Source organism: Nomia melanderi, chromosome 5 (assembly GCF_051020985.1).
Source record: "Nomia melanderi isolate GNS246 chromosome 5, iyNomMela1, whole genome shotgun sequence".
Lineage (NCBI taxonomy): Eukaryota > Metazoa > Arthropoda > Insecta > Hymenoptera > Halictidae > Nomia > Nomia melanderi.
The window spans coordinates 1,945,840-1,973,821 of record NC_135003.1 but is presented as its reverse complement, the minus strand read 5'-3'; the positions used below and the strand labels follow the sequence as shown (position 1 = coordinate 1,973,821).

General features: G+C 33.4%; 1 protein-coding gene across 3 annotated transcripts in view; it reads right to left on the bottom strand.

Annotated features, from left to right (window-relative positions):
• Positions 1–27,982, bottom strand: part of LOC116424766 (neural-cadherin) — a 446,688-nt gene that overhangs the window by 361,547 nt on the left and 57,159 nt on the right. For 2 of the 3 annotated variants that reach the window (XM_076367977.1, XM_076367978.1), the window contains exons 2-6: positions 10,323–11,689; positions 8,995–9,039; positions 2,401–2,592; positions 1,239–1,485; positions 37–256 (exon numbers count right to left, since the gene is read on the bottom strand). In XM_076367977.1, coding sequence (XP_076224092.1) covers positions 37–256; positions 1,239–1,485; positions 2,401–2,592; positions 8,995–9,039; positions 10,323–11,619 — 2,001 coding nt within the window. In that variant the 5' untranslated portion in view covers positions 11,620–11,689. The remainder of the gene's footprint in view (positions 1–36; positions 257–1,238; positions 1,486–2,400; positions 2,593–8,994; positions 9,040–10,322; positions 11,690–27,982) is intronic. The other variant, XM_076367979.1, reaches the window with a different exon arrangement.

Below are 27,982 nucleotides of genomic sequence, written 5' to 3'. Positions count from 1 at the left end.
TTAATAAAGGTTGTAGAAAAACCAAAGATAAGTTACCTCGACTGACGTGGAGAAACCTCCAGAATCTTCTGTAGCTGTCACCACGAGAGAATAAATATGAGTTTGACGAAAATCTTCGAAGTCTAGTTCCTTAGCGAGCTTCACAATGCCAGAATTCGCGCCGATATTGAATGTTCCTGCTGCACCTTGACCTTGAGCCTTCAAAGTGTACCGTATCTCGCGATCAGCAAATGATTTTGCTTTGACCGATATGATGCTGAAATAAATTGTAGTATATGAGTGATTAATTTAACGTGATACGTATTAAGTTTTGATTCTTATTAGTTAAATCTTATAATAGATACATATTGTATTCCATTATAATATGTAAACAATATCGATTACAATGTGCAGTTCTCACTTCAAGCAACAATTTTTTGTTGCTAACTTTACAGTTGTTACATTCTTATTTCATAACAGAAGGGGACACTGGATATCGCGGTCCTTTATTCTCCCACGAGAACTTCGACAGCAATTCGCAAGCGAACTATTAATTTCCAACTCATGGTTGCTTTGTGATTATTTGCTTTCGCAATGAATAGAATACGATACGACAATAAAAACGTTAACTCTCATTTTCCTTAGGAAAATATATAATAAAACAATATTTATAAATACAAATATATTTTCAAGATTCAACTTTAAGGGATGTTTTCACCTCTTCGATGTGAATGCTGGCCGATAGGCAAACATACGTGTCAAGTGGTTTTCTAAGAACTGTATTTCAACTGTTAATACAACAACCAAAAGTGTATTACAAATAGTAGAGTTACATATCGCGGATAGAGGACTGTAATTTGTACAAAGGATGTAACATAACTCATTTCATTTTTGTTATTAGTTTGATAGTTTTAATATTACTTTGAATACGTAATTTAGTTGAGATCAAATAATCTTCTATACGAATGTTTCTAATCGTTTAATACAAATTTCTAAACTACCAAATCAGAAATACATAATACCATTTTAAAAAAACTAGAGTAACCGTGACTTTTTATTAAAGAGAACAATTCCTTTTAAACTTGTTTATTGTAATTTGTAACCAAGTCGATGTTGAATACCATTTGTTTCAAATATTTTTGTACTCATCTTGTATTTACTTGTTAGTTTTTCTAATGCATTACTTCTGTGAATAACATCGTGAGTTCGATGTAGTGGCACAACTCGTCACAGAAGAATTCCAAAAATATTCAACTTACTCGGAGTCTTTCTTTTGGTTTTCCGGTATTTCGGCCTCGTATGCCGTCATATAGAACTGTGGTGCGCGTTTTCCACCTACGATCGATAACCGCTCCTCAGGAGTTGACTGTAAATGCTTCTCGTCTATACGGCCGTTCTGATCCTCCGCTTTCACATACAGAACGTATTCCATGTCCAACTGAAACAAATCGGTCCCTCGGGTGCGTACAACGCCTGATCGTTCGTCTACCTCGAAACGGCCTCCAGCTGCAAGCAGAACGTGCGTCATTCATTTTTCACCGGGATAATTTCATGGCAAGTGGCCTCAAACGGGAGGAATTCAATATTTCATACAGAAATCTCATAGATTCGCCATGGTAAACAGTTTTGAAGCTAACCGACGTTAACAACACGTAGGAAGAACAATGGTATGGATTCAGGAGAAATTGTTTTAAACTTCCTCTGTTAGGTCATTGAATATAAAACGCTTCACTGAAATTGGATTTTATAGTTTAAAATTCGTCAGAGTTTTTAAATATTATTCTGCAACGCATCGAACGATAAAGAACAGTCGATTATAGTAGGTAGTAATAGTAGGTGAAGCTGTGCAGCTATTATATTGTAGAACGGGAAGCAAAGTTAGGAATTCGAAGAAACAATGTATTGATAATATTTTACTATTTTGTGTACAATATTTGGTTTTTAATTTGACAAATTAATGCTGGCAAATGTACAATTTAGAGGCTTTTCTTAGTTTTTGCTATTTTTGCTTAGTACAGGCTCGGATAAACATTTGAATTTGCATCAAGGTTAGATCTCGGTTAAGTCTAAGAAAGTTGAAAAAAGAGTTTTTTTAACTTGGTACGTTTTATATATTATATATATATATTTTTATATTATATCACATGTTTTTATCATATAATTAAACAGCATACACTGGGAGAAATCTATATTTTTATGTTTGCATTAAGGTTAGGATAGATAAGTATATAACTGCCCTTTAACTACGAATACCATTGTACCCAAACTATAATGTACCAAATGATTCTTGAAATGTATCAGACACCTTAACATTCAGAGAAGAAGCGTATTAAAAACTTTAAATTGTGAAAGAACCGCAGGAATTATTACGTTTTTCAGGCCCTCAAGAAAGAAAATTGTAATATAAAAATGTATACGCACTGCGGTCGCGAACGATGAAGTAATGAATATTGCTGTCAGTGTCAGGATCCCGTGCTTGAAGGGTAAACACGTGTGTATTTGGTGGTGCGTTCAACTGCACCACCGTTTGCATTGGCAGGGGCCGATTTATGAAGTACGGCGGCTCATCGTTAACGTCCTTCATATTGATAATGACACGCTGATTGTCCGTGTCTGCAATTGTCGATCGATTATTGATATGCATTCGCAACGTGCGCACACGTTGACAGAAAATGGTGGATAATGCTCAGAGGCGGTGACCCAACGGCATTTGACGTTATATACGTCTACACTTTGACCTTACCGTTCGTTGAATTCAACATTACCCATATAAAATTTCAAAGTGTAAGTTATAATGTGTCATTCTATCGACAGGTATCGATATTCTAATTTAAATACTTTTAAATGAACCTCATTGCGTTTTCAAAGAACAAGTTTAATTAAATTGAATATTGCGTTCACTATATTGTTGTAATATACGTTTCCTAAGAGGACAGGATAAAGATGGCTAGAATATGACTGGTATAAATCAAATTAGTATTTCGTAATTTCAATTTACGTAAATAACACTGTGACAGTACATTTAATATTTTCTTTTCCTTATAATTGTTAGAGCACTAAACATTAAAGTATAAACTTTAATCAACTGCATTTGTTTTGCAATGTTTACGTTACAAATACCTTGAACAAATTCGCAACAAGCTTCGAACAAATATTTTCAGATCTAAATCTGTAACATAAAAAAATAAACAGTAACAATTAGACGTAAACACTCAAGAAACTAGCCCTCGACCACTCTTCAGACTAATCTCATTAATTTGGACGGTGATCGTTTTTTCCGAAAATTTGTTCCGCATAGAGTTGCAGTGCTTTCAGGATTGGTTTACTACAACATAATTTGATAACATTTTACTCGAGGAAAAACCAGATTTGAAAGATTAACTTATATCTCCTTCCGTCACCGCCTATAAACATTATCGACCCAGCAAACAGCACTCTAGTACGTCGCAAGCTTCATGTCGAATAAGCGTCTAGCGCACGAAACTACTTAACTGCTTCATTCTATGGCTACTACCCAGCTACCAAAAGCTGTTATCACGTAATTATCGTTCTCATTGTATCAATGTACCAATGCGTCTTCCACTCTTCTTCATATTTGATGTAAAAGAATTAATTTAATTTGTTAACTGAATATAAAAAGAAGCATACCACTTAAAAGATGTAGTGAATTACGTGTTGGTACAGACACATACAATATTCTTGAAAATTTATTTGGTGATACCTTGATTACCGGATCATTATTCTGCAATATTTTTAGATTGCAGATAATATAAAACGAATACAAAGACGCCCGAGTAGAAACTTAGAAAGATTTTCTGATTTTTTCATACTTTCTTTTAATTTTATCGCTGATAGAACGATTAACAGCATAATTATGTTTGAATATACTCTTCTCGGGATTTCATAACATTTTTATTCAGTTATTTATTATTTTAAACGATACCAGTTTCATTAACAGAATTTGAGTTACAAACATTAACACCAATAGTAACACCGGAAAACCTAATGTGCAACAAGAAATAACATTTTACACGGAAAAAGAGGAAACAATACAACGAAATAAAAACGCTGTAATTAGAAATTCCTCTTCGACAATTGATGTTCTCATAATTATTGTTTACACTGCTTGGTATTCCGATAATCAAAAATCTACCAAAAGAAAACATACTGATATCTATATATAAAATGTACAAACGGTTGAATATGTGAGAAATGAATATGAAATATGTTTTTACTTACATTGAAATACTGCGGAAGCCAAGAGTGCGGGAAAGAAAACATTCGTTATTAGTAAAAATGCTGTGGAAGCAAAGTAATTATGGACTGCACGGCAAGAAATATCAGCGTTGGCAAACAACTCGCAATACATTCGACATAAAGCGGGTTTGAATACGTTTGAATACATGTGTGAATTTCGATATAATATTCCGATGCGGTTAAGTTAAAAATTTTATGATAATTTAAAACAATTATTTTTCTATATTTTTTCTTTATGTAAAGTATCTTATAAAATTTATATGCGAATTCTAACTGATTTGTAATTGAAGTGAAATCGATTTACTTCGGACTGTTTCGAATTGACAATATCGGCTGATGAAAATTGTTTTTAACTGCTTTGACGATATAGACGCCACATATCCAATGGAAATAAAGAACATTATATGAAAATTTTCTTTTACTAGGTGTATAAAATGAAATCGTAAAATGAAATTCTATAGAGAGAGTATTCAGAATATAATAATAGCGGAGCTAACAACTGAAATACATCGAAATGTATAATTTATTCTTCCGGCCCCTTCATGCATGGCACGCGTCCCTTTGCATTTTACCCGCCGAAACTGTAATTAGTGTGGAACTCACGATACGAAACGAGTACTCGAACAGTCAACCATTTCGAAAGGAAATTGTATCCACGTGCGAGCGGCGCGCCGGAAGTCATCGCTGCATATTTCTTGTCGTGCTTCCTTTACTACGTACACCCGGCTCTGCGGATTCCCCTTTCGGCACGCTTCTTGTTCGTATATAATTTCCCGTATATTGGATGCTTCACCTAATTCGACTATTTTGAGACAAACTTTCTTAATCCATTTCCATTCTATGATAGAATGAAAGAAGCTAGCTTCTAATATATGAGCAGTGTTTGATTTGAATGATTTTTTAATATGTTATTGAGTACATGATTTTAGATTACCTTTTCTAAACAATAATCCGTGTACGGTCTTAGTTTCCGTAATAATCGCGAGAAACTTTCGCTACGACTACCTATATCGAAATCTATATACATGGGCGTGCATTTGATACGGCCATAAGCATATGAACGAATCTGAGGCGATCTGATTGACTTACATCAAAGAACCATCGATTATCTTCGATTTCACATAATTCCTCCCGACAAAAGTTCTAACAGTTCCAATCAATCGCGGTGGTTTTTTGTACGGATAGAAATGAGTTTCACCATGGGTAATAAAGATTGGTATTAGTTTTTCTTGGAATGGAGGTGCAGGGGAAAGGGTAGAGTTCCTTCTCCGCGTACGCTTTTACAGTAGGCACTCCATGTATATGCCAACTACTCACAAGCTGAAAAGTCACATGGACAAGAAGAATCGACTGCGTGCGCCGCCTCAGTCTTTCCAGGAAACATGTTACAGTATTCTTGCGATTAGTGCCTGAAAATCGGGACTATGACTGGAGATTAATCAGTTGAGATCAGATTTAAGCCGAGTTCTTGTTTGTCCTCCGTAGAGGAGAATAACGGGAATGAAAATGCAAGACGCCCGAACTTCGGAAGGATCAAAAGAAACGGATGAATGAGGAGATATTAATCCAAATTTCCGATTAATAATCGGAAAAATAAAAATAATCCAATTTTCTGATTAAAACGAGACCAAATACCATATATTTTGAAACATATTTACTTATTTAATAAATTACAATAATCTATTTTGTTTTAGTAAATTGTGACTTAAAATGTGTCATGTTTGGTTTTGTTTTAATCAGAAGAATTTAACAAATGCGTTGGTAAAAGTTTCATTTACAAAAAATCTCTCATAATAAGGTTTTAAAATCGCTTTAATATTGTCCCGTCGATATTTACCTTACTGAACAGCATATCAATTAATAAATAAATTAATAAATTAATAAATTCCACAGTTTCAGGTCCCAGCAGCGGAATTTAACCGAGCAGAAAAAACAGGAGGAAGCTATTTGTTTCCGGGAATTGACTTGAGCACAGCCTGATAACAAGATAGACAGTTCGCCGAAAATCGAGGGTTACGACGCGGAAATTCAAAACGATGTTGGTTTTAACCTTACCTTCTCAAATGCAGTACCGATGGAATTTCGAGATTCTTCTTATTAAAATGAGTCCAAACACGACGTAAATTGGACTACTTTTACCGACTTAATGTAATTAACGAAATTAAAGATTTATTTCCATCAAATCGATAAAACTAGACCGATTTACGTCGTGTTTGGACTCATTTTAATGAGAAGAATCTCGACATTCAATCGGCATTAGGATTGAGAAAGTAAGCTTGAAATTATTACAACTGAAATTTTCTTCATTGCATGTTTATACTTGATGTGTGCTGTACATATCTCTTTGACCTGTGTCTGTCTCTCTTCCCCTCATTGTATTCATTTCCTGTCACTGTCTGCTGGGATCACGTTGCACGGAGCTCGAGACAGTGAGTAGTGAGGGAAGAGTAGGGATAGCGCAGTGGAATTAAGCCGAGCAGATTTATGTGGAATTTAAGCGTGCATTACTGTAATAATCGCGAGAATACTATAGTCGGACCTTCGTGCTCCTCGAGATTTTGTAAATTCGGAATCCGTCAGAATAAAATTCGGCTACGATGCTCATTAGATCTCTCTCCGTCGCATTCTGTTCCGTCTGCTTTTCCCGTTTCGCGCCTCGGCTGACGACATGACTATATCACACCCAAGGCGTCACTGTTGTTCTATAGCTATTGACGCGAGCATCTCGAGTGAAAGAGTCCCCTTGTCCCTGTGACTTTTTAGTTTGAAGGTAGTCGACACAGACATGGCGTGACTACTTATTGCACTTGCTTCGTAATTCTTAGACTGGAACTTTTGTGGAGGAGAGTACCCAAGTGAAATACGAGAAGGGCGAAAGCCGAAATGGCGAACGTGGGTTATGCTTGAAGTCACTGCAGTAGTAGCAAAAGTTTTTTGCGATGATGTCGGAAACTATAAGTTTTCGAAACTGTTGTCACAGGAAAAAATTATTTAAAGTGTGCATTTTACATTTGTCAGTTTCACGAAAATCGAAAGTAGAACGAATACTATGGTATTACCGCGTAATCATAATAAAAAGGAACTTAAATGTTTGTAGAAAAATGAGAAAGTGAAATAAATTCACAAAAATGCATATAAGCAATTATAACTGAAAACAAATATTTCGCTACTTTTTGTAAAAGTAAAATTTGAATGTATCAGTTTCGCTCTCTACTTAACAGCTGAAGCCAATATTTGAAAAAGAATAAAAATTCATATTTCAGTGGAAAAACATTAATGTACTTGTACACTTTAGTTGATGTTACACGATTTGAAAGTAATTTTTTATAAAAAGTATTTTATGATGGTCGACTTAGGTGAATCAAAAAGCTATTTAGAAATAACTTCTTAAACACACACTGTGAAGCAATGTACGAACAAGTCGTTGGATTAGATAGAGTTATTATTATTATACCAGTTTTGAAACTCATGTTGTATTTTAATATTATAGAATTTTCATGATTGTTTTATTTTTCATTAAAATATTCTTGAATTACGTTTCTTATGCGTCGACATAAAAACATTTATGCCTGATTAAATTCTAAAGCATAAAATTGCTAACAGTTAAAAGATGCATATTGTAAACTTCTTATTAGATAAATTGATTCGTGTTTCGCTGTTACATTGTAAAGCAATAATGTGTTCACTTAATAGTTTTGAACATTTCACTATCGCTTTTCTTAATCATATTAATTAATTGCAAACTAAAATGCAAGTCGTTTTATATGTTTTTATATCTACCGAATCCACCGTTTGTTCAAACAATCATGGTCGCTTTTGTAATATTTCTTTGTAATTATGAGATTCATTGATTTCACAGTCAGTTATTAACCCTTTGGCTACGGCAGATTTTGAGACGTACCATGCATAACATACAGCAGAAGGTCAATTGCGACCTACACTGAGAACGATGGAACTTCGTGTCAACACGTATTTCTAAGAAAGTATATTAAAACAATCAAAATACTAAATTGAACTAAATTAAACCGATATAAAATAATCACATTTAAATAATATATGACTAAGGAAAGATGTAATTGTTGAATTAGAATTCACTTATATTTGATCCGAGCGAGCGTTGCTGCAATTATTGTCAATAATATTTTACGATCGCCTATAGGCGCTTTCAGTTCATTTCGAACAGTGCGAACTCAACGTTTATAGGCAATAACAGTGTACCGAAACCAAATTTTTAAAGCGCCCTTAGGCGCCAACAGTAGCCAAAGGATTAAAGATAGGAAAGCGCAAATCGTACACCTCTCCTTCGACAGGAATCTGTTGAGTTGGGAGTACATTCATTCGTGCCTAATGCTAGTCTAACCCTTTGTACTCGTATGTCATGCGAGAGACGACAATAAAAATTTGTTGTACTTTAAGAAGTATCACACTTTAAAAGATTATAAAAATTAAATATTATTATAATAATAACGAATAAAATAAGTATAAAACGTTGAATTCTACCGCTGTAAATTACTGTAATTTATTTCCCTAAAAATAAATACAAATTTACACCCAACAACATTGAAAATAAATCGAGTGGAAAGGGTTAACAATTGTGCACCGCGCATGATTTTCGGAAGCACAAATGCTTATTCCCTCTAAAAAAGAAATCTAGAAGAAGGAGAACAGTTCCCAGCCATAGTGTAAGAGAACATAAGGATGAGTGAATGATCGGATGTACGTGGTATATGAAAATAAAAGTAAAAATTAAAATTATACCGTGAAATGGACACCGAGTATACGGTGGATACCGTAAACACCGTTCTTCGGCCCCGGAACGGACAACAAAATAAAAATTAATCAATGGAATTTACTAAAAGTATATAGATTAAATTAAAAAAGAAGATTTTTCAGTATTGTTAACGTATAATTTGTTTCGTAAAAATAATTTAAATAAAATTTAAATTTTGTGATCATTGGGTTCTCCTAGAAATAATGTGTACGAATTATTTACATATATCCTTTATATGGTAATGCTATAGTAATGTCCAAATTTGTTCTCATTATCTATACATTTTACATTTGTGAACAATGTATTACAAAATTAAATACACACGAATAGCTACCTATCTTATTGTCAGTATTATCGTCTACAATAGACATTAAAATTTGAAATAGTACAATGATGTAAAAACATTTTAAATAAAATAAAAACTCTTTGAATAATAATAAACGTACAACTTTCAACAGAAAGATACAACAAGAAAAGCTACAGTAAGTACCCTAACATTTTAATTCAACGATTACCTGTCGAATCTCTGCATAACCAAGCTGAAGCATTTAAAATTCATAAACAATGAGAACAAATCTGAAGACTACGGTAGCACTACCATATAAAAGACATTTGTATATAATTCGTATACATTTTATTTACCTTATTAAGGTACGTATTTCAACTATACAGTTATAAAATGTTGAATTTTGTATACGTATCATTGTGAACTATTTTTTGAAAGTTCGCTGAATACTAATTCATGAATTTGTTTTTGCGTATTTAATTATTATATATAGGAATTATTTTCAAGGAACGGCGCAATGTTTTAAGCCTGTGAAGTTTTGCAGTAAAGGAAAGACCCTCTTACTGATTATACAAAAATGTGATTGTTTTATAAATAACTTTGTTCATTGAAATATACGATCTCTATCAAATATTAATTATTAACACTAGGTTTACGGACATTTCATTCTATTGCTCCTAGAAAAGTCAATCGTTCATTCAGATCTTGGAAATTAAAGATTTACAAGTAGACAATTAGAATACATATTTGTGCAATTGTATCGATGTAAGTCGACGTAAACATGTACCAAATAATATTTATAAAATTCAGTATGCTTCAAATTGACGCGTTTGTAAACTTAGTGTTAATATCGTTAATACAATAAAGATTCTTCAAAGTTCCTCAACAAAAAATTCGTCCTAAATATGTGAAATTCAAATGAATCATAGGACAACCCAATGCTCGAACATAATCGCTAAAAATTCGTACATTGATAACCAAAAGAAAATCTACAAGTGTCATCGATGTCCATAATCAAAATACGCATACCTGTATTCGTAATGGTCACCCAAAAATCAATATTCTTTTCCGATCCCAATTCCTCGTAATCCCATTTCTGCTTCACGGTGACAGACCCATTAGCTTCTACGTTGACCCACTTGTTCTCATCCCTGATCTTGTAAGTCTCATTCTCGTTCTCCTTCTCCAAATAGAACGCTATCTTCCCTTCCACGTTTCCGTCCGCCTCGGTGAACTCCACCTTCTTGGTCGGCCTGACGGCTCTGGTTACTCTCCGCTTCTCTATCCGATGAGTCTGCACCTCTTTGGTCTCCAAGGTGACGAATCTGATAAGAACTTTGGTAGGTTTCTCGGCCGTTCGGCTCAGGCTACGGACGTCGTGAGCATCCACGATCACCGTGCACTCAGTGTTCTCGTCCATGGTGATGTCCGGCTCACCGGTCAATAGGAGTTCACCAGTTTGCGGAACGATGACCAGCAACTTGCTGGGCGTGAGCAAAGTGTACGCGACCTTGTCGCCATCGGCATCCTTGGCGACGACCTTGCCCACAGTCGAGAAACGCTCCCAACCGGGCAAAGCGACCGAGTTCTGGTCAATGGAGTCCACGTGGGTGGGTCTGATCTCAAACGTGTACAATTCCTTCTCGAAGACCGGCCGGTTGTCGTTCTCGTCGAGAACGCGCACCAGACCCGTGATCTGCGAGGTGCTTAGGAAATTCCCGTCGGAAGCGTGTATGGAGACCGTGTAGAGCTTCTTAGCTTCCCGATCCAGGGGCTTCGCGGTGACCACTCGGACGCCCACCCTCTGGTTGTTCAACGTCAAATTGAAGCCAGTACGATCGGAGTCTTCCTCTTTGAGGGCAAACGCTCGTTCTCCGGTCTCGTCCGGCGCAATGCTGTAATGGATCGGGAAACTTCCTCTAGCGCGCACAACGGGAAAACCGTCGATCAAAGTGCCCACCGCAGAGTTCTCGAACACCTCACCCTCACCGAGATAATCGTGGGTGACGGTGATCATGTTCCTGCGATTAATCACGTAGATATGAAGGAAATGAGTTTCGGTGCCGTTGGCTAGGTCCTCGAGAATGATCAGATTCACGCGCCGGTCCATTAACGGAGTTAAGTCGGACGTGGTCATCACAAGACCGTTGCCCAACACGGTGAAGAATTTCGAGTACTCGTTCTCCATCAGGCGAAAACTTGACGGCCGTTTCGTGCCGAATTGCGTTACTTCGTAGCCTGGGTAAATATCGTGGGGCAAAACTGCCACCTTGTCGCCCGCCGACGTGGCCGCGAGCAACACCGTGACGACCAGTACACGCCACATCGTTCTGCCTCTTGTCCGCTCCGCTCGCAGTACGTTCACGCTGTTACCAGAGCATGAGTGTTGACACCACCTGGAAGCAGAATGAATGGAGTTGGCGTGGAATCTTTTCGATTCGATATGATTCGGTGATTTATTGCGGCGGAAATTATTGAATTTCTGTTTTCTAATAAACTACATTAAGAAGAGTTCAATGCAAGAACGCTTTTATTAGTGAATAGATATTTTTATGAATTTAAATATCAGAAAATCGTAACACTCCGGTCTACATTATATGTGGTTGTGTCGCAGATCCAAGGTTGTTATTGTCATAATGATGTTTGCTTATGGTATTATTGCGTTTATATTCAAATCTAATATCTTGTGTCAAATTTATAACCCTAATTTAAATTAAGGTTTTATCTTGCTACGGCAAGAATTTTACTCTGACCAAAACCGCTGCTGGGTTATGATAAAAGCCAATATAGTAAACGTCAAATTTTATTAAAATTTGATGTTACATGTAGAAAATTCTATTAAAAAGAGCTATAATATTATCGAATTCTTTTTTGTATGTATGCTTATATGACATGTATTAATTTACAGAAATATTCTTAGGGAATAAATTAACGCTTTTTTGTTGAGATATGAGAATTGCATATATATATATTACGAAAACAAATGAGCATCAGACTGAAAAAGGTAGATTATGAAGTGAACAAACTTTTATCAAATGAAATGTAGCACAAGGGATAAATATATTAGGTGAATCATCTTGCCCATCACCGCGTACACAAGATTAATGAAATTCACAGTTAAGTTCCGGACAACCTAATACGGTATTAAGATTAGCGCTTGGAAAGACCATTGGACTCCTGTGGTTTAGGGGCTGAAGTTACGACAGGAACAATTACCCCTCCCCTCAAGTAATCCGCCACGTTCCCATGCCGATCATCTGGCGAAAACTGCAGGAGAAACGATGACTGGCAGCATTGAACTGACAGTAAATTATTTCGACGGGTGTAATTCGTGTCCCTGATTTGGATTTATGTCTCCCTTTAAACAGACCGCGCGTACACAATGCGGCCTGTACTACACCTACACACGCATCAGACCTAACATTGCGCAGGCATAACGAGCAATTCTCGCGTTAAGGCTTGCAATTTTCTATATGCTTCCGATCGTGCAATTGTGGTTTGTCCCGTCGCGAATGGAATGTAAACAGTTTGCACACGCGATTCTGCAGCGAAATGAGACACACATCCGTGTAATTATGCAGCTGACGAAACTCTCGGAACATCGTTAACGCATTTTTTCTGGGAAAGTCCCTGGTTCGTTGTCCCCCAGTTGTAACGTCGATAATATAATCAGGCTACTTCACTATGTCGCACGCACGCGTTCACATACAGCATATTAAATTTTGATTTTAATTTTATTAATAAATTTATTTTTAAATTAATTACAATCTTAACAGTGCTGTAAAATAATCTCCTTATAAAAACAAATGTCATTATCTTTATTAATTATGCTGCGAAATATATGAAAAATGAATGCTTTTATATAGTTTATTGTAAAACAATTTTACTTTAATAAATATCTTCATATCGGACAAAAATAATTTTCAATTCGTTTTTCAAAAATATTGTTCCTGTTCAAAGCAAAGCTATCAGAAATTGTAACAGAATATTGTGCATGTAACATAATATGATACAATAATATTTGTTACCACTAAAGTACCAATAAAGTTATAATTTAATTAAAATAAAAGCTGTAGTATCTTTCTGAAGCAAATATTAATTTGAGATTGTTATTTCTAAGTATTATCACGGGACGAAATGAAATTATGTATCGGATAATGATTACACGTCGTTGCATTGTGTTTTCTGTATTTTTAGAATAAAAGCTGAATAACACATCATTTTGTGTAATTTCGTTTCCGGAGGACTTTTATTTTATGAAATTCCTTTCGAAGGAAGTAAACTACCTTAATTTCCACTTTGACGCTTCTTGTTTAAAAATGATACAACAGCGTAAGTCTGAAATAAAATAATTGCAAAATAACCTATATTGCACGACTTATACGATTTAAAACATTCAAAAACGATATACCAGAATCTAGTACCATTTTCTTTGTTCAGCTCCGAATAAATGTAATATCTTAACTAGTGTTATTCGACACGCATCATAATTTATATTATTAACGTCGAATAGCTCAATTACGTTTGAAATTGTTCTAGAAACCGTTGGCAAGGAAGTTGGGTACAACTCGAATGAGAATCACCGTTTCGTGACGTCACCAAAAAGTTTGGTCGTTTGCGGATCTTTTTTCGCTGGAGTAGTTTCGAACTTAAACGAGCCGCGGCTGACCTCACGTCCGGTTCTCCCGAGGCGTGAATAGAATCAAATGGAACGGGGGGGTTACTAAATGACAATGGTCAACTCGTACGCGCCGGTTCTTATTTCCGGTGCAACGCAGTGGACATTGTTCATTGCGTCGTCGGTGTCTCTCCGTCGAACAACCTCTTCGCGTAGGAGCTGCTTTCAGTCACCCGGCCATCAACATCTAATGGCGTTGATATTTTCGTACGACAAAGGGAGATAATGATGGAATGATTGCTGCTTCTTCCTTGCGCCATCTATCCTCTACTTTTCCACTCACGCTTTCAAAAAATACTACTCGCCTCAGCTACTCTTATCAATACAGGAATCGACAGAAATTTTAACCCCTTGCACTCGATTTATTTGTAATGTTGTTGAGTATAAACTTGTATTTTTTTTTAAGGAAATGATTTAAAGTAATTTACAGCGGTAGAATTTAACATTTTATGTTTATTTTATTTATTTTTATCATAATAAAATTGCATCTTTGTCCTTTAAACGTGTGGTACTTTTTAAAACAATTTCCAACGTTCTATAAGAAATTTGTATTGTCTTCAGCATGATATACAAGTGTAAAGGTTTAAATAACAAATAATGTTTTAAATGATAAACCATTTTCAGTACCTAATTTTTAAGATTCGGAAGTTGGAAACGGAACGAAATCTTTGAAAACATGTTCGAATGAATCGTTTTAAAATAATTTCTTACAATTACTTTAGATTAGTGTTAACAGCATCAAAGTTTTAGTTTAGATGTGAAAGGAGTGTCAAATTATTTACTATGATATAACGCGTTCGACGTCAATTTTTTTACATCTTGCATAAAGGTAGGTGTTACTCGTAAAATTGAACTATTTGGTTAATTGTCATCTGAAATAATACGCATTATTTTGAAATTCAATTTATAACACAATTACATACTTAGATACACCCGCATGTTTCCTTTCGAATTAATTCATCTCTACGTAGTTCCATTATATACGGCAGATGGTTCTAAAATTTTAGATAATTCCAAATTTGCATACTACGTGAAAATTTGAAAAAGAACATTCGTTAGTGTTTAGCATTTTGAACTTCGTTAGAAACTCAATGGTTACTTAATTGTATCATCTTAATGATGATTGATAATTACCGAATTCTATCATCTTGATGATGGGTGCAGAATATTTGTCAGTTTTACAACACATCATACTTCTCATGCGAAGTTGAAATTATTTGCGATTACCCTCTTAAAATAGTTTATTACATTACAATTTATTGTTGCGATAATAATCACTGAATTCCGAATTCTGAAATGAAATAATTTAGATAGTAATAATTCTCTAGTTAAAATTAAATATATATTCATATTAAAATAACAGACTTTTGAAATTATATTGTCTAAACACTAAACCCTGCCATACACAGCAATCGATAAAAAAACACGAAAGAACTGTAGAAAACTCGGTTACGTTAATATTAACAGAATAGAAGAATTAGAAAACCTTGAAAAAATGTTAACGGGCCAATGATTATTCTCGTCCATTAGACAAGTAGTGTAAAAACGACAAAAAAACTGAAAACGCAAAGCACAAAACAGAATTAGAACTTTTTGAGATTAATATTTTAAATCCCTTTCAGAAATTTTAAATGTAATATAATAGAACTGTTGAATTAAAATAGAAATAAGCAAGGGTATAGAATGAACGGAAATTCTATAGAAACGTATGTAAATTTGCAATGAATACAAGCCATGACAAAAGATCATAAGGCACAATACCATTTGCTAATTCCTCATTACGGTATTAAGGTCGCGCCACGTTCTACACACATGCACATACGTATGTAGTCTAATATCGTACTTCCACAACTTTAACGTATTAAAACACCTAATACACCATTAATACCATACTATAGGTTTAGAAGAAAGTAATTTTTTTATAACCGCTATTTTAGAGATATATTTATTTAAAAAAATGCAACGAAGAAATTTCATTTTTAAAAATTCTGCAATTGTATCTCATAATATAACAATTAACAAAAGATTAAAACTGATAGGAATAAAACTGATAGGTCAATCAAGTTTTAAAGAATTTTACTATTGTCTTCGTAAAAGGATGAACATTACGATAATGCACGTGAGTTGACTAAACGTCTGTAGATCCCTCAGGATGCTAGCTGTATCAGAACGCATTGAAAAACGATCGTGATGCGTCGGATCATCCACAACTGCGAATCATTGGGGACAGACCTAGCGGTAGGAACAGATGGTTTAAATGACGATGGGATCGATCGCATCGCATACAATGTTAAAATAATAGAACATGCAATGATTTATAGGTTTGTTTACGAAAGCTGTCACTCTTTGTAGTCCAATTTTCACATAAAACCTCGAATTATATTTTCAAATAAGAGAGGACAAGAAGAATAGTAAGCGTACACATAACGAAAGTAACCAGGTGTAAGACACGTGACAAATACACATTATACTTGTTATTTTCAAAATATGTAAACAAATGTTGCATCGCTGCATACATGAAACTAAAAAAGTCTACCGATGCTCGTGTGAAACATCTGTCCTCAACAGTTTGATTGCCGCATCCTCACATATGGGCGACACAATTTTTTGTTCGAAATTAAAACTTGACATTTACGATACGATACTGTATAAAATAAATGTTGTCTGTGAAGTATGGGAAAATTAGAAACGCAACGTGCGTGATAAATTCCACCTTAAAACAAAAATTGTTGTATTTCTTTTCATTAGAATAGATTATGATGTGTAATTTTTGGTGATACTACTTTAAACAAAAGTAAACGTAACTTCTGTGGTGACACTTCCTATGTTCGTTAACAGAGGATATTTAAGACATTCCCTTTCGCGTTGATTCATTAGGGGTTTCTATATACGTGCACACATTCTACAAATTTTGTAAGTGTAACCTACATTATTCTTATATTTGAAACTCTCTTTATTTCAGTATTCTCTTCATATCTATGTTAAGTAGTAATTTACAAAAATTGACAACTACAGCGAATAACATTTCAAACATATTACCACGTATGGAGCGTCCCATATAACTTAACTTCAGTACGAAAAATTCAAAAATAAATGAGATCAGATGTAAATAACGAATTATTTGCAAAAGTGAAATTAAAGAAGAAAATTGATTTTAATAAATACGCACTACATTATAAGATATTATACAATATAATATTAAAATTTTTAATATCTTTAATACATATTTTTAGTTGAAAAATAAGCGATTAACAGTTTCTCACTGTAAGAAATTTTAGTATAACATATTAGGTAAACATGCAATCCACTAATTCCATTGTAAATTACTTTTGTATATAGGAGTCGCTCAGAAGCGAATGCGGTTAAGTCCATTTTTTAATATTTCCTGATGTTTCTAAATTTTAATGGAGTAAATAATATTCTTTGTAGTTATTAAAGATTTTACTCGTTTCTTTGTTTTTTCCTAAGTCAGAAAGCCCTTGTTTTTATAGCTTCTGAATATGTTGTATAATAATTTCAGAATCCAAAACATTAATTTTCTCAACTTCTATTTTCAGAACTTACTGGATTGGCTTCTGAGCGACACATATTTAGTCTTTATTACGCAAATAAATCTCTTCTGGATTCACAGCAGCAGCAGCCATTAATACGTATAATAAATGACCAGAAAAACGTTGTATTTAAAAAGAATTGCACAACAAGAAATAATTTGTATAACAACAAGTAGGTATTTTTCTGCAATAATTCAATAAATATTTCGCACTTCTTATAGGTGCGAATTATGCACTGTATGTATAATACATTGCACGCTTTATTCTGGTTACCATTTATATCGCCTAAACATTTTTAAACTACTCGAATTTGTTTTAATAACTCAGATAAATATCCAGTCATAGAGTTTGCATGTTGTAGTCCATTCAAAGTACCATCTATAACAATTACTTTAATAGTTTAATCACCAAAAATACTTTATCGTGTATTCACTCTCCATGAACATTAATATACTATCTGCAGAATCTGTTTGAATCAATAATATATATTACGAGAGTAGATTCATTGATAGGCAAAGCACGTCAATTTGTTCCACGAACTGTAATCATGGTTCTTTTCTTATTTATATCAATTCCTATACATTCTTAAACTTTGAATTGATTATTAATTAAAGATATAAAAACTTTCTGAAGAAGACACTGTACATTTAATGTAATTTAATTAGATAAGGCATTATACATAGAAATATTTCTAAATATATACATTTCCAAACTTTTATATCAACACTATTTCTACCGAAGTCGAAAGACATCTTCTGAAATTTTAACTTAAAATTATTCTCCAAGTTTAATCGTATATTCTGAATTGACTTTTCGATTATTCCAATAACGATTATAAGATTTGAAAAATTAATTGAAAAATTACTAAACGGAGAAAATAATTTTAAGTTGAAATTTCAAAAGTTGCTTTTTGAAACCTTTGGTAGAAATAATGTTAAACCTGTTCAATGTTTGATTCTATTAAAAAAAATTCACTAGATACTAATAATTACCACCATATTGTATTCTGATACTATGAACTTTCTTTTTCATTATAGGCACTTCTTTTGAAGGCAATCAAATTAATTAATTAGTCACACCGCTTTGATTTATAGGTGTTTAACACGTTGACATTCACATTTTCTGGTAAACTCAGTTCTATCACTAACGCATGACCCTAGGCCGGGCCAGTATTACAGAATTAAGCCTGCGAAATGCGACACCTAATCCCTCTTCGGAACGTATTAAATGACTTCCTTCAGTCCGGATAGTGGGTCTCAAGCAAGGAAAACGATACATTGGGCTGTACCCCAAGTTCTTAAAGAAAAAACTGGACTCATACCACGGCACCAGTCTTCCGAGTTGAGATGCACTTGAATGCGACATTCGACTTCCTTCTTGAAAAAGGGGAGAATCTTGTGTCGCTATTGCCTTGCAAGTTGAACGAATAAAAACTGGGATAAGAGAAGAACTTTGCTTCTCACAAATTGATACTTTTACAGTTTGTTTTGTGAAACCTGAAATGTATGAGACACCCTTTTCTTTCATTAAGAATTTAATGGGATCAAAATTAAATATGGTATTGAGCTTCATAAAACCGTATGTTACTGCTAGACTGTGAATTTAGTGCATTCATTGGCGTGGGAATGAAAAGAAGAAAATAAATTTCTGTTTTAATGTAATTACAATTGTTGTAAATTATTATTTAAAAATGTGAATTTATATGAACATTAGCAATAATATGGTTTTAAAATGCTGTTTCAATAAGAAAAAATATTACATTATTTACATTCGAAATATAAAAGTAATGTTCATAATCTAAAAACCTAATTTCAAAAATGAAAAAAGGTACATAATAATTTCAAATAAGTAAGTCCTGAATCTTCTTAAATTATTTTTGTGAACTGTACGTTTTTTAGACAAAAATTAGTACCTATTTCATTCTTAACAGATGGCAGAATACTTTGAAGACAATTTTTCTGTACAATAATCTCTGATTGTCCATTCATGAGAATGCGAATTATAAGAGGTACTTGAAACAGATTAAACCACCACCGCGGTATGAATACTACGATAATCTTAGCAAAGCGCAGCGTCAGAGTCTTTTTATATCATTAATATTCTCGTTTGTCATATAAAGCGCAGACTTTCGAAATGCAATGCTCAGTAAATGGAATTTAAAGCGGGTAATCAAGCTAATCCTTGAGACTTATGACCTCTCTTATTTGGAACACGACTAATATTTCGTGTAACATTTTATTTCTAACATAAGAAGTATTTCTAATACTTCATTATAGCATTTTTAGAAATAAAACATTTATTCTATTCTTTCAATACAGTATTCAATCACTAATTTCAGTAACTGTTTCATTATAAATTTTAAATTCTCTTTTTGTACTTAATAAGAAAAAATTAAACGAAAATTGTGTAATATCAATTATTATGTTACTAAACTACCAAAAAATCTAGAAATATAATGAAATAATCAATTCAATTTACTGTAGTATTACTAATTTATGTAAACAATTAAATAATGTCTACTTTATTCTATGATTTTACTCCCCCGTTCTGTAAGTTTCTTGCGTTATGCATTTAACATAGTTGCAAAATCGACGTTACTGTCTCAAATCAATAATAATAAAATAGTATAATAAAATGAAATATTTTCTATATTTTTAAGAATCAAGGTTTTTAAGGTAATTCTTTAATTGTTGAAAAGTATATTAACATAGTAGTTGCAATATGAACGCAGAAATTAATTTCATACGCATTGAGTATAATGACACGATTACCGGTAATCCAGCAACTTTGAATGCTGGTATTTTGACAACCGCTTATGCGAAAAACTTAATTTATAGAGTTTCAAAAACGTCTGATGGTCAACTTCAAAAATATGGAATAGAAGCTATAGTTCTGTTGAAGAATTGTAGCGTGACTTTTGCAGAACGTTTCAGGGTCACATCACAGTCAAACACTTCCCGTCGCAATTCGCACCCTGTAACTTTTGTTTAATATATTTATTTGTATCAATGAATTCGCTCACAATACATTTTTGTTAAAATAAGACTTATTTTTATCTTGGACTGGATTGAGATTTCGATTCATGCTCACTAATGTATTTTATACTCACAATCAATTTAGTAAATTGTATACGCCCTTTGAGGGCCCCTTGATATTATTATATTATATCTCCTCCATCAGAGGTTTTTTTTCCAAATATTTTATAAACAATCTATTTATTTCGCCATTGAATCTTTGCTAATTTTATTAATACGTAATAAAAATTAGTTAAGAATTTTTTCAATGCAATAATGTGATATGAAATGATAACAGTAAATTGTTTATTGTTGTTGTATCATCACAGAAACAAATAAAATATAAAAGATATTTAACATTTTATAAGCAAACTGCCACTGAAGCAGTTACTTGTGAATTTTTAAACAGCTTTTTCAATTTTGATGCCAGTTTTTAAAAAAAGGAAAAAATCATGCAAAAATTGTAGTAGTAATAACGATTATTCCAAGGATATTTTGTTTTATAAATTTTATATGTCGTTGAATAAAAGATACATCTTTAGTAATACATTTTGCGATGTTTATTTCAATTTACAATTTAAAAGGAATTTTAGAAAATACAGTGTATTATTTTATCACTTTTCTCCACTTTTTGTTTTATGGAATTAATCGATTTGGCAAGGGATCCATTCAATTGTCATCACAGCGCGTGTGAGATTAGAAAGATCGAAAAACGCATATATTCGCCCATAGCACTCAGAGGAATAACGAATGAAGGTAGCTGCGAAATCATAAAATTATTGATTCGTGGCAGTCATTTATTGTTTTTACATAAGTGAATTTATGGTTTACGACGCAAAAACTCGTGTACGGAGGGCTTAAGATAACATTGAACACGATGTACTCAAATTCTAAAGTGGTATGCCTTACGCAGACGTTTCGGAAGCCATCTAAAGGTATTTTGATGAATTCGTGAAATCCGATATGCCCGAATGTTAACGGGATCGAAGGTGTAAGGGTAACCGGGTATCACGGAAAGTATATTGCATGTCTTAAGAGGGTGTAGAAGTCGTAGGGGTTTAGAAGTATCAGGGTGTTTGGGGAATCTTGAAATGTCTGTAGGGTTGTAAAGTTTGTAAGGATATTAGCAATATAGAAGGTTTCGAAAAGCTTAACACTTAGGCGACCGCCTAGAAAGAACTATAACTACAACCTCCTCCATTATCTTCAATTTAACTCATCCAATTAATTCGATTAGAAACTGTGTTTTGTAAAAGCAAGAACTGTATTCGATGAATTGCAAATAATCCCACTTCAAGACTTACTAAATAACAAAAGAAGAGATAAACAGCGCTAAGTGAAAAGTGGGAAATCTCCCCATTCGGTTGGCTAAGTGTTAAAATTTCAAACAAATACGACGAATTTGTTATGATGTAACGGACAAGAAAAGAATATAGAGCAATGCACAATATGTAATCCACGATTTCAAGAGTAAGAGTCTCTTGGGATAATCTATCACGTGCATGTAATCCTCTTGAGAGACGTTATCACACTGAACTACTTCTTTCATCGACTTCTACAGATCTTACACTTGCCACTGCACAAGAGTTTCGAAGAACACCTTTGCTAGTCTCGTTTATGGGATTCGAAACGTATCAGAGAATTTGAACATCTTAAAAAGTCTGAAGAACTTCTCCAGAGTTTTCCAAGATACTGAAGTCCAATCAACATCAAGGGAACTTAAGAGCTTCAAACGAAAGATCTCCAATAGTCGACTTTCTGTGGAATTTTTCGATTGTGAACAGTTTGAAGTATTGATAGAGATTTGAAAAATATGTTCGCAGCTACATATAATATATCACTAACCGACGTTCTAAGAAATTCCCTTTAATTCATGCTATAATTAGGCAGAAGATTTTTATGGAAATATAAATCAAAAATATGGAATGAAATGTTTGTTTAGAATTTTATTTTTCAACAAAAATGTTGTTAATTGAAAAATTTGTCGAGTACGTACCATATAACAAAAATCAATATAAATGATGGAATCAACGGTAAATAATTGTTCATAGTAAAACAAATTATAAATATAGTACATCATTTTTCCATGTTGAACTTTTTTCCAGTAAATCCAATTTAAACGTTGTCGAAGCAATGCGTTGAAATTCAATATTTTCGAAAACGAGGTATCGGATAAATAAAATGTTATTGTACCCTTTTTGCTTATTTTTACGTGAATAATAACTCTCTGAATGGTTTCGATACGAATAATAACAATTGTACCACCTCTATTTATTCAGCAATTAATAAAGTACATAGGTATATACATACATGCGTACACAACAAATATTTAAATGTAATTTCCTAAAAAAACGAGCTCTCGAATGGAAAAGCGTTGTTTCATGCTTTCAACTTATTTCTTTTTTTCATAGAATTACATCTTCACGGTTTGAATTACCAATTACAAGGTATTGTATACAATACCCCAGGTGCTCCAGATGTTTTCGAAAGTTTAGGCGAATTTACTGTAATCTCGAAGTTACTCTAATCTTCAATTGAACCTTAGGGTTTATGAGGGTACTGAGATATCTACGAAAGAAGAAGATCAAGGAAGAGCCAAGGATTCTCGCGAGACTTCCAGGATTTAGAAAGATTGAGGAGCCTGGTAGAGATACGAAACCTCTATATCTATAAAATTTTGAAATCTTCTAAATCTCTAGAGGCTGACTATGTTTTCTAGATAATTATCATTTTTTAAATACTTTCAAAACTTTGGGTACACCTAAACTTCTCAAGATATTGAAAATTTGCTTTCCTTGTAAAAAAAATTTGGCAATAATTGACAGAAGAAACATATACTGGCTCAGATTGAATTCTAAATGAACAAAATATCAGTAAACAGATATAAATGAGTTTCCAAAAATTAACAAATAAGGTGTTACTCCTTTAAGTGTTTACAAATTTGGTTTAAGTCGTTTCATTTTTAATTAAAAAACAATGAATAATTTTCGTATTTAACATTCTTCCCTGTGGCTATTAACTTTTACGATATTTCATAAAATGGCTTTTATGTTCCTAACTTTCGACATTGCTGTGAAAGAAAAATGTTGAACATTAAAGTAAAAGCACCAATAGTTGACCAGTTAAGAAAAATGTTCTGAATGAATAATAGTAAACGCCTGCTTCATTATTAAATAGAGCGACTCTGTGCGCGAAAATGCTGTTTGAACTTCTTACATTATGTATCAAACTGAACTTTGTTGAAATAATTCTATTATCAAAATTTGATAAACAGTTTTGAAAATTCAATACTTGTGTCAGAAGTTGACTATTCTCTAAAACGAGGAAGCTAGTAATTGCCCATGTAATAGTTAGCAGTTTACGCTTATAGTAAAACCAAAAACACTAAAAGTGATTACTTTAATATCGTTTATTTGCAACGATTATGAGAAATTACAAGTAAAAGGACAAATACAAATGAAAAGAAGTTAATTCTGTGTTGGAAATTGGAGGCATACAACCAACCTTAATAAAATAAATCGTTAGTTTCTACGACAAACAATTTAATTCAGGTAAAAGTGTCTCGGACATAGGTCGATAGATGCTGCAGTGTATCGATAGCGCCTTTATTGATAGATTATTAATTTTAAAAACCTTATATTTTACGTTTCCCTGAAAAAATGATCAACTATCGATGCCGGGTCAATTACTTGTGCCTTTACCTTCATTGTACACACGTGCCAAAACTATAATCGTGTACTTAAATAAGTACTTAAATAAGTACACAATTATAATTGAAAAATTGTAATTGTCGCATAGGAATTAGCTGATGTCTAAATAAACTCGATACATCCTTAGATAGTAAGATAGTTTGTGAAGACAACGGTGCGCGTATTGTGCATTTCAAAGGAAACCGCGACCGGTCAATCATCCGAAGCCCTCGCAGAATTTTCAACACGGAAGACAACGGGCGAGACTGGTTTCTCACGATGAAGTAATCCGCTTACACGAGGCATTACGAGACCAAACCTGTAGCCTTTTTCTTCGATCGCACCGGCCCGAATGCGAGTTCCTCGCATTAAACCGTGACATAAGCCTATTAACCGAAGAAGATTTATCATCGACCCGGAATCCTTCGCAACGGAGTTGTGTGTACACGCCCACGCGATTTCACAGCGCCCGGATCCGAATAATTTTCTAAATGTCGGAAGGCACACGCTCCGCGTCATCCTTTCTTCGTGTAACGTTTTATTTAGAGTAACGATCAGAACGATAAATCCCGTCGCGCCAGAAATAAAAATTCGAGACCTCTGATCAAAGAGAGATAGCTCGGTTTCGAGGAATGTGATCCGTGAGTTATGAGAAACATAATAACCGGCTGCGAGGTGAATTATCGTCGTATTCACGAACCCATTTACCGCGAAACGTAGTCCGCAGGCACAAGATGGTACGTAAGTATGTAGTCACCTCTTAATTCATATCGTGCGTTTATTTGTTGATAAGCAACCGACGCGACGCGACGTCTAGCTGGCAAAATATTTGTCATGCTACGATTAATTCAATGGCTCGTATGTGTAGCTAGAAGAAAGAAACCGTAAACATGGATAGCTCCGTGAAATAATAGATTGTCTTCTATCTAATGAATGTAATAACAGTGATACAGTTTAAGTTGAATATATATTTCAGTCTCTGTAGCTAATAAAAATACTGTAGAACGTTTTAAGAATAAACAATGAGAAAAAGTAATTGACTTTCGATTAATAAGCTCGAATATTTCTATAATTTGAGATAACTTGTGATTAGAATTTTTTCGTACCTATTTGTTACAGTTAAACATTGTAATATTCTTTTATATGTATAATTAATTTATATCAAATGACAGACTTTGCTCTGGAAATTGTTCCTCCTTTTCGTTGAATATCATTCGGTAATGGAAATTTGGAGACAGAATATTCTTAATATTAAAGTCTTTCAAAGTAAATGTATCAATACATTAAACATAATATAAGAATAGAAGTTTAACTATTTCGTTTGCTTGCATTCGCTGAAAAAATATAATCTACATCATAATTATTATACTTATATACATAGTGTAGTATCAATTATAATACAAACATGAAGTTTAATTTGCAATTGAAGATTTTAGAGGAAGTTCGAATCTGTTCATTACGATAAGGAAAAAGTTCACATATATACTATGACAATCATTTCTAGAAGTCGAAATATTTATCCACGATTTTTATTTGCGCCTTTTATTGCAATTTATGTACAGACAACTGTGTTCAGGCACATAGGACTTCTATAACACTTGTATAACCAAGAAGGGTGTGATTTCATATGAGAACATTAGTCGAAAATATGTATAACATTTTTTCATTTCTAACTTCAATTTTGAGAGAATGAAGTACGAATACTTGTTGAAGATATCTGTACTTGACAAACACCTCGCTAAATACATCTTGCATAATGTAGAGGATCTCCTACACATTAAAAAATATATCAAACATGTAGAATAAAGTGTTTTTGTTTGAAATCTCATTTTTCAGAATATCCAGCTTGAAAATTCGTTAAGCACTTACATAGGTACATGTATAGGGATATATGCAATCGACTGCTTGCCGACATTACATATTGAAACTCGATGTTTTGAAAAATGAAAGTTCAAAAACAACAGTTATTTATTTATATATTCTATGTTTTCAATTGTTTCGCCGTAAAAAACATCATTCTCTCCACTGTCAATTGAATCAATAGTTACATTTAATGTGCAGTATAATTTCACATTCTCTTCCAGGCGCAACTTGTTATTTTGACGTAGACAGTTTCTAAAGAGACAGTTTTGCCGTGTTAGCGTAAGAATTTCCACGAGAACTAAATCTTCTCAGCTCCTTGTGTTTACATATATTTGAGACAATAATGTTTTAGAAAACGTCTACGTAAATTCTAAAAAGTAAGAGAAATTTTAAAGATTTTATTTATAAGTACCAACTTCAGTCTATTTTTAAAGTCTTTCTCATGATAAACAAAAAAATTATTACGTTGACAATTAAAAATAATGATTATTAACGTGATTCATACAAAAAGGGTTAAATAACAGGAACCCAGCAGAAACTAATTTAAAAATTTTTGAACATAAATTAGTAGGTAATTGCTTTAATTCTGATTTTTTTATAGTCCTTTTGTGAAAATTACAAGGAAGTACTTTCGTACGGCTGTGGAGGATACGAAAGTGGAACTCTACGAGCGAGAAACTTTTACATTTTATAAATATATCAAAATAATTAACGTACAAATGAAGGAGCGGTACTCGGCCTTTATGTCCACAGCAAACTTTAAATTTCCTGCCAACAAAGTAAAAATTTTCGTTCAACGTCGATTTACCCATCTTTTCGTGTTTTTAACATTATCATTTCCATCTGATTTCTCTAACGTCAAAGGCATTACTTTCTGGACATGATGTCAAAGATTTTCATCGAATTAAAATAAAAATAAAAGGACTTTAACTTACGATGACAAGATACCTTTATATACACATTTTTTCGTTCAGTATCGACCTCATGTCGAGTTGTACGAGTCGAAAAAAGTAGCTCAGACACCCGTATATATTAAGTAGCTTGGCGGAAATTAACACTAAAACTCCCGAGCAGTTAGATTGACTTTTTTAAATTCCTCTGTAGAAACTCCAAAAGTACATCTACTAAGACTTTAATTGATTTAAAATTCTGTTTTCGTATTACTAAATCAATTTCTTCAATGATTTCTCAAAGAAACATCTGTTATCTTTGTATTAATTGCAAAAAGAAGACATCAGAAATGGGTTATTTTGCCCGCCTGGTAGTTTTAATGTTAAAAGCGCGGTACGCCGTTATTAATTGCAAAACGAGTTTGATGGTGATTTATTTACAGGGAATTATAAGAAAACTGTTATATATTTTCAGAGCCGATATGCGGGAAACCCCGTGGTGCGGCAAGCTCTACGAGAGTATCGCCTACGTTAACTGTATTTATTTTCAGATATTCTGACGCAACTGTGAGTATAGAAATTGTAAGATAAATGTTTATGCAAACTTCTGATTAACAATTCGTGAGATTTTTCGAATAACGTGCACATTGTCACAAAAAATTTCGAATATTTGTCATCCCAAAATAAATCATTTCTTTTGAATAAATAATTATTTCATTGAGAAAGTTGTTCCGTTGTGGCAATGAAACTGTGCATATATATAATTAAAGGTAAACGCAATAATTATAATACATTTGTATCGTAAAAAAATATAAAATAATAATAGTTGGAATAATGACGCTTGAAATTTCTTAGCAAAAGGATGTGCCATTTATCATATAAAAGAGTCATTTTATAAAGTGAAGTATTAAAACAAAATTGAAAACGAGTGTAAAATACATTTCCATTAGATTTAACCAGCTTTATTTTTAATTCTTTGAAGTCGAGGCCCCGGATCAAAGCCA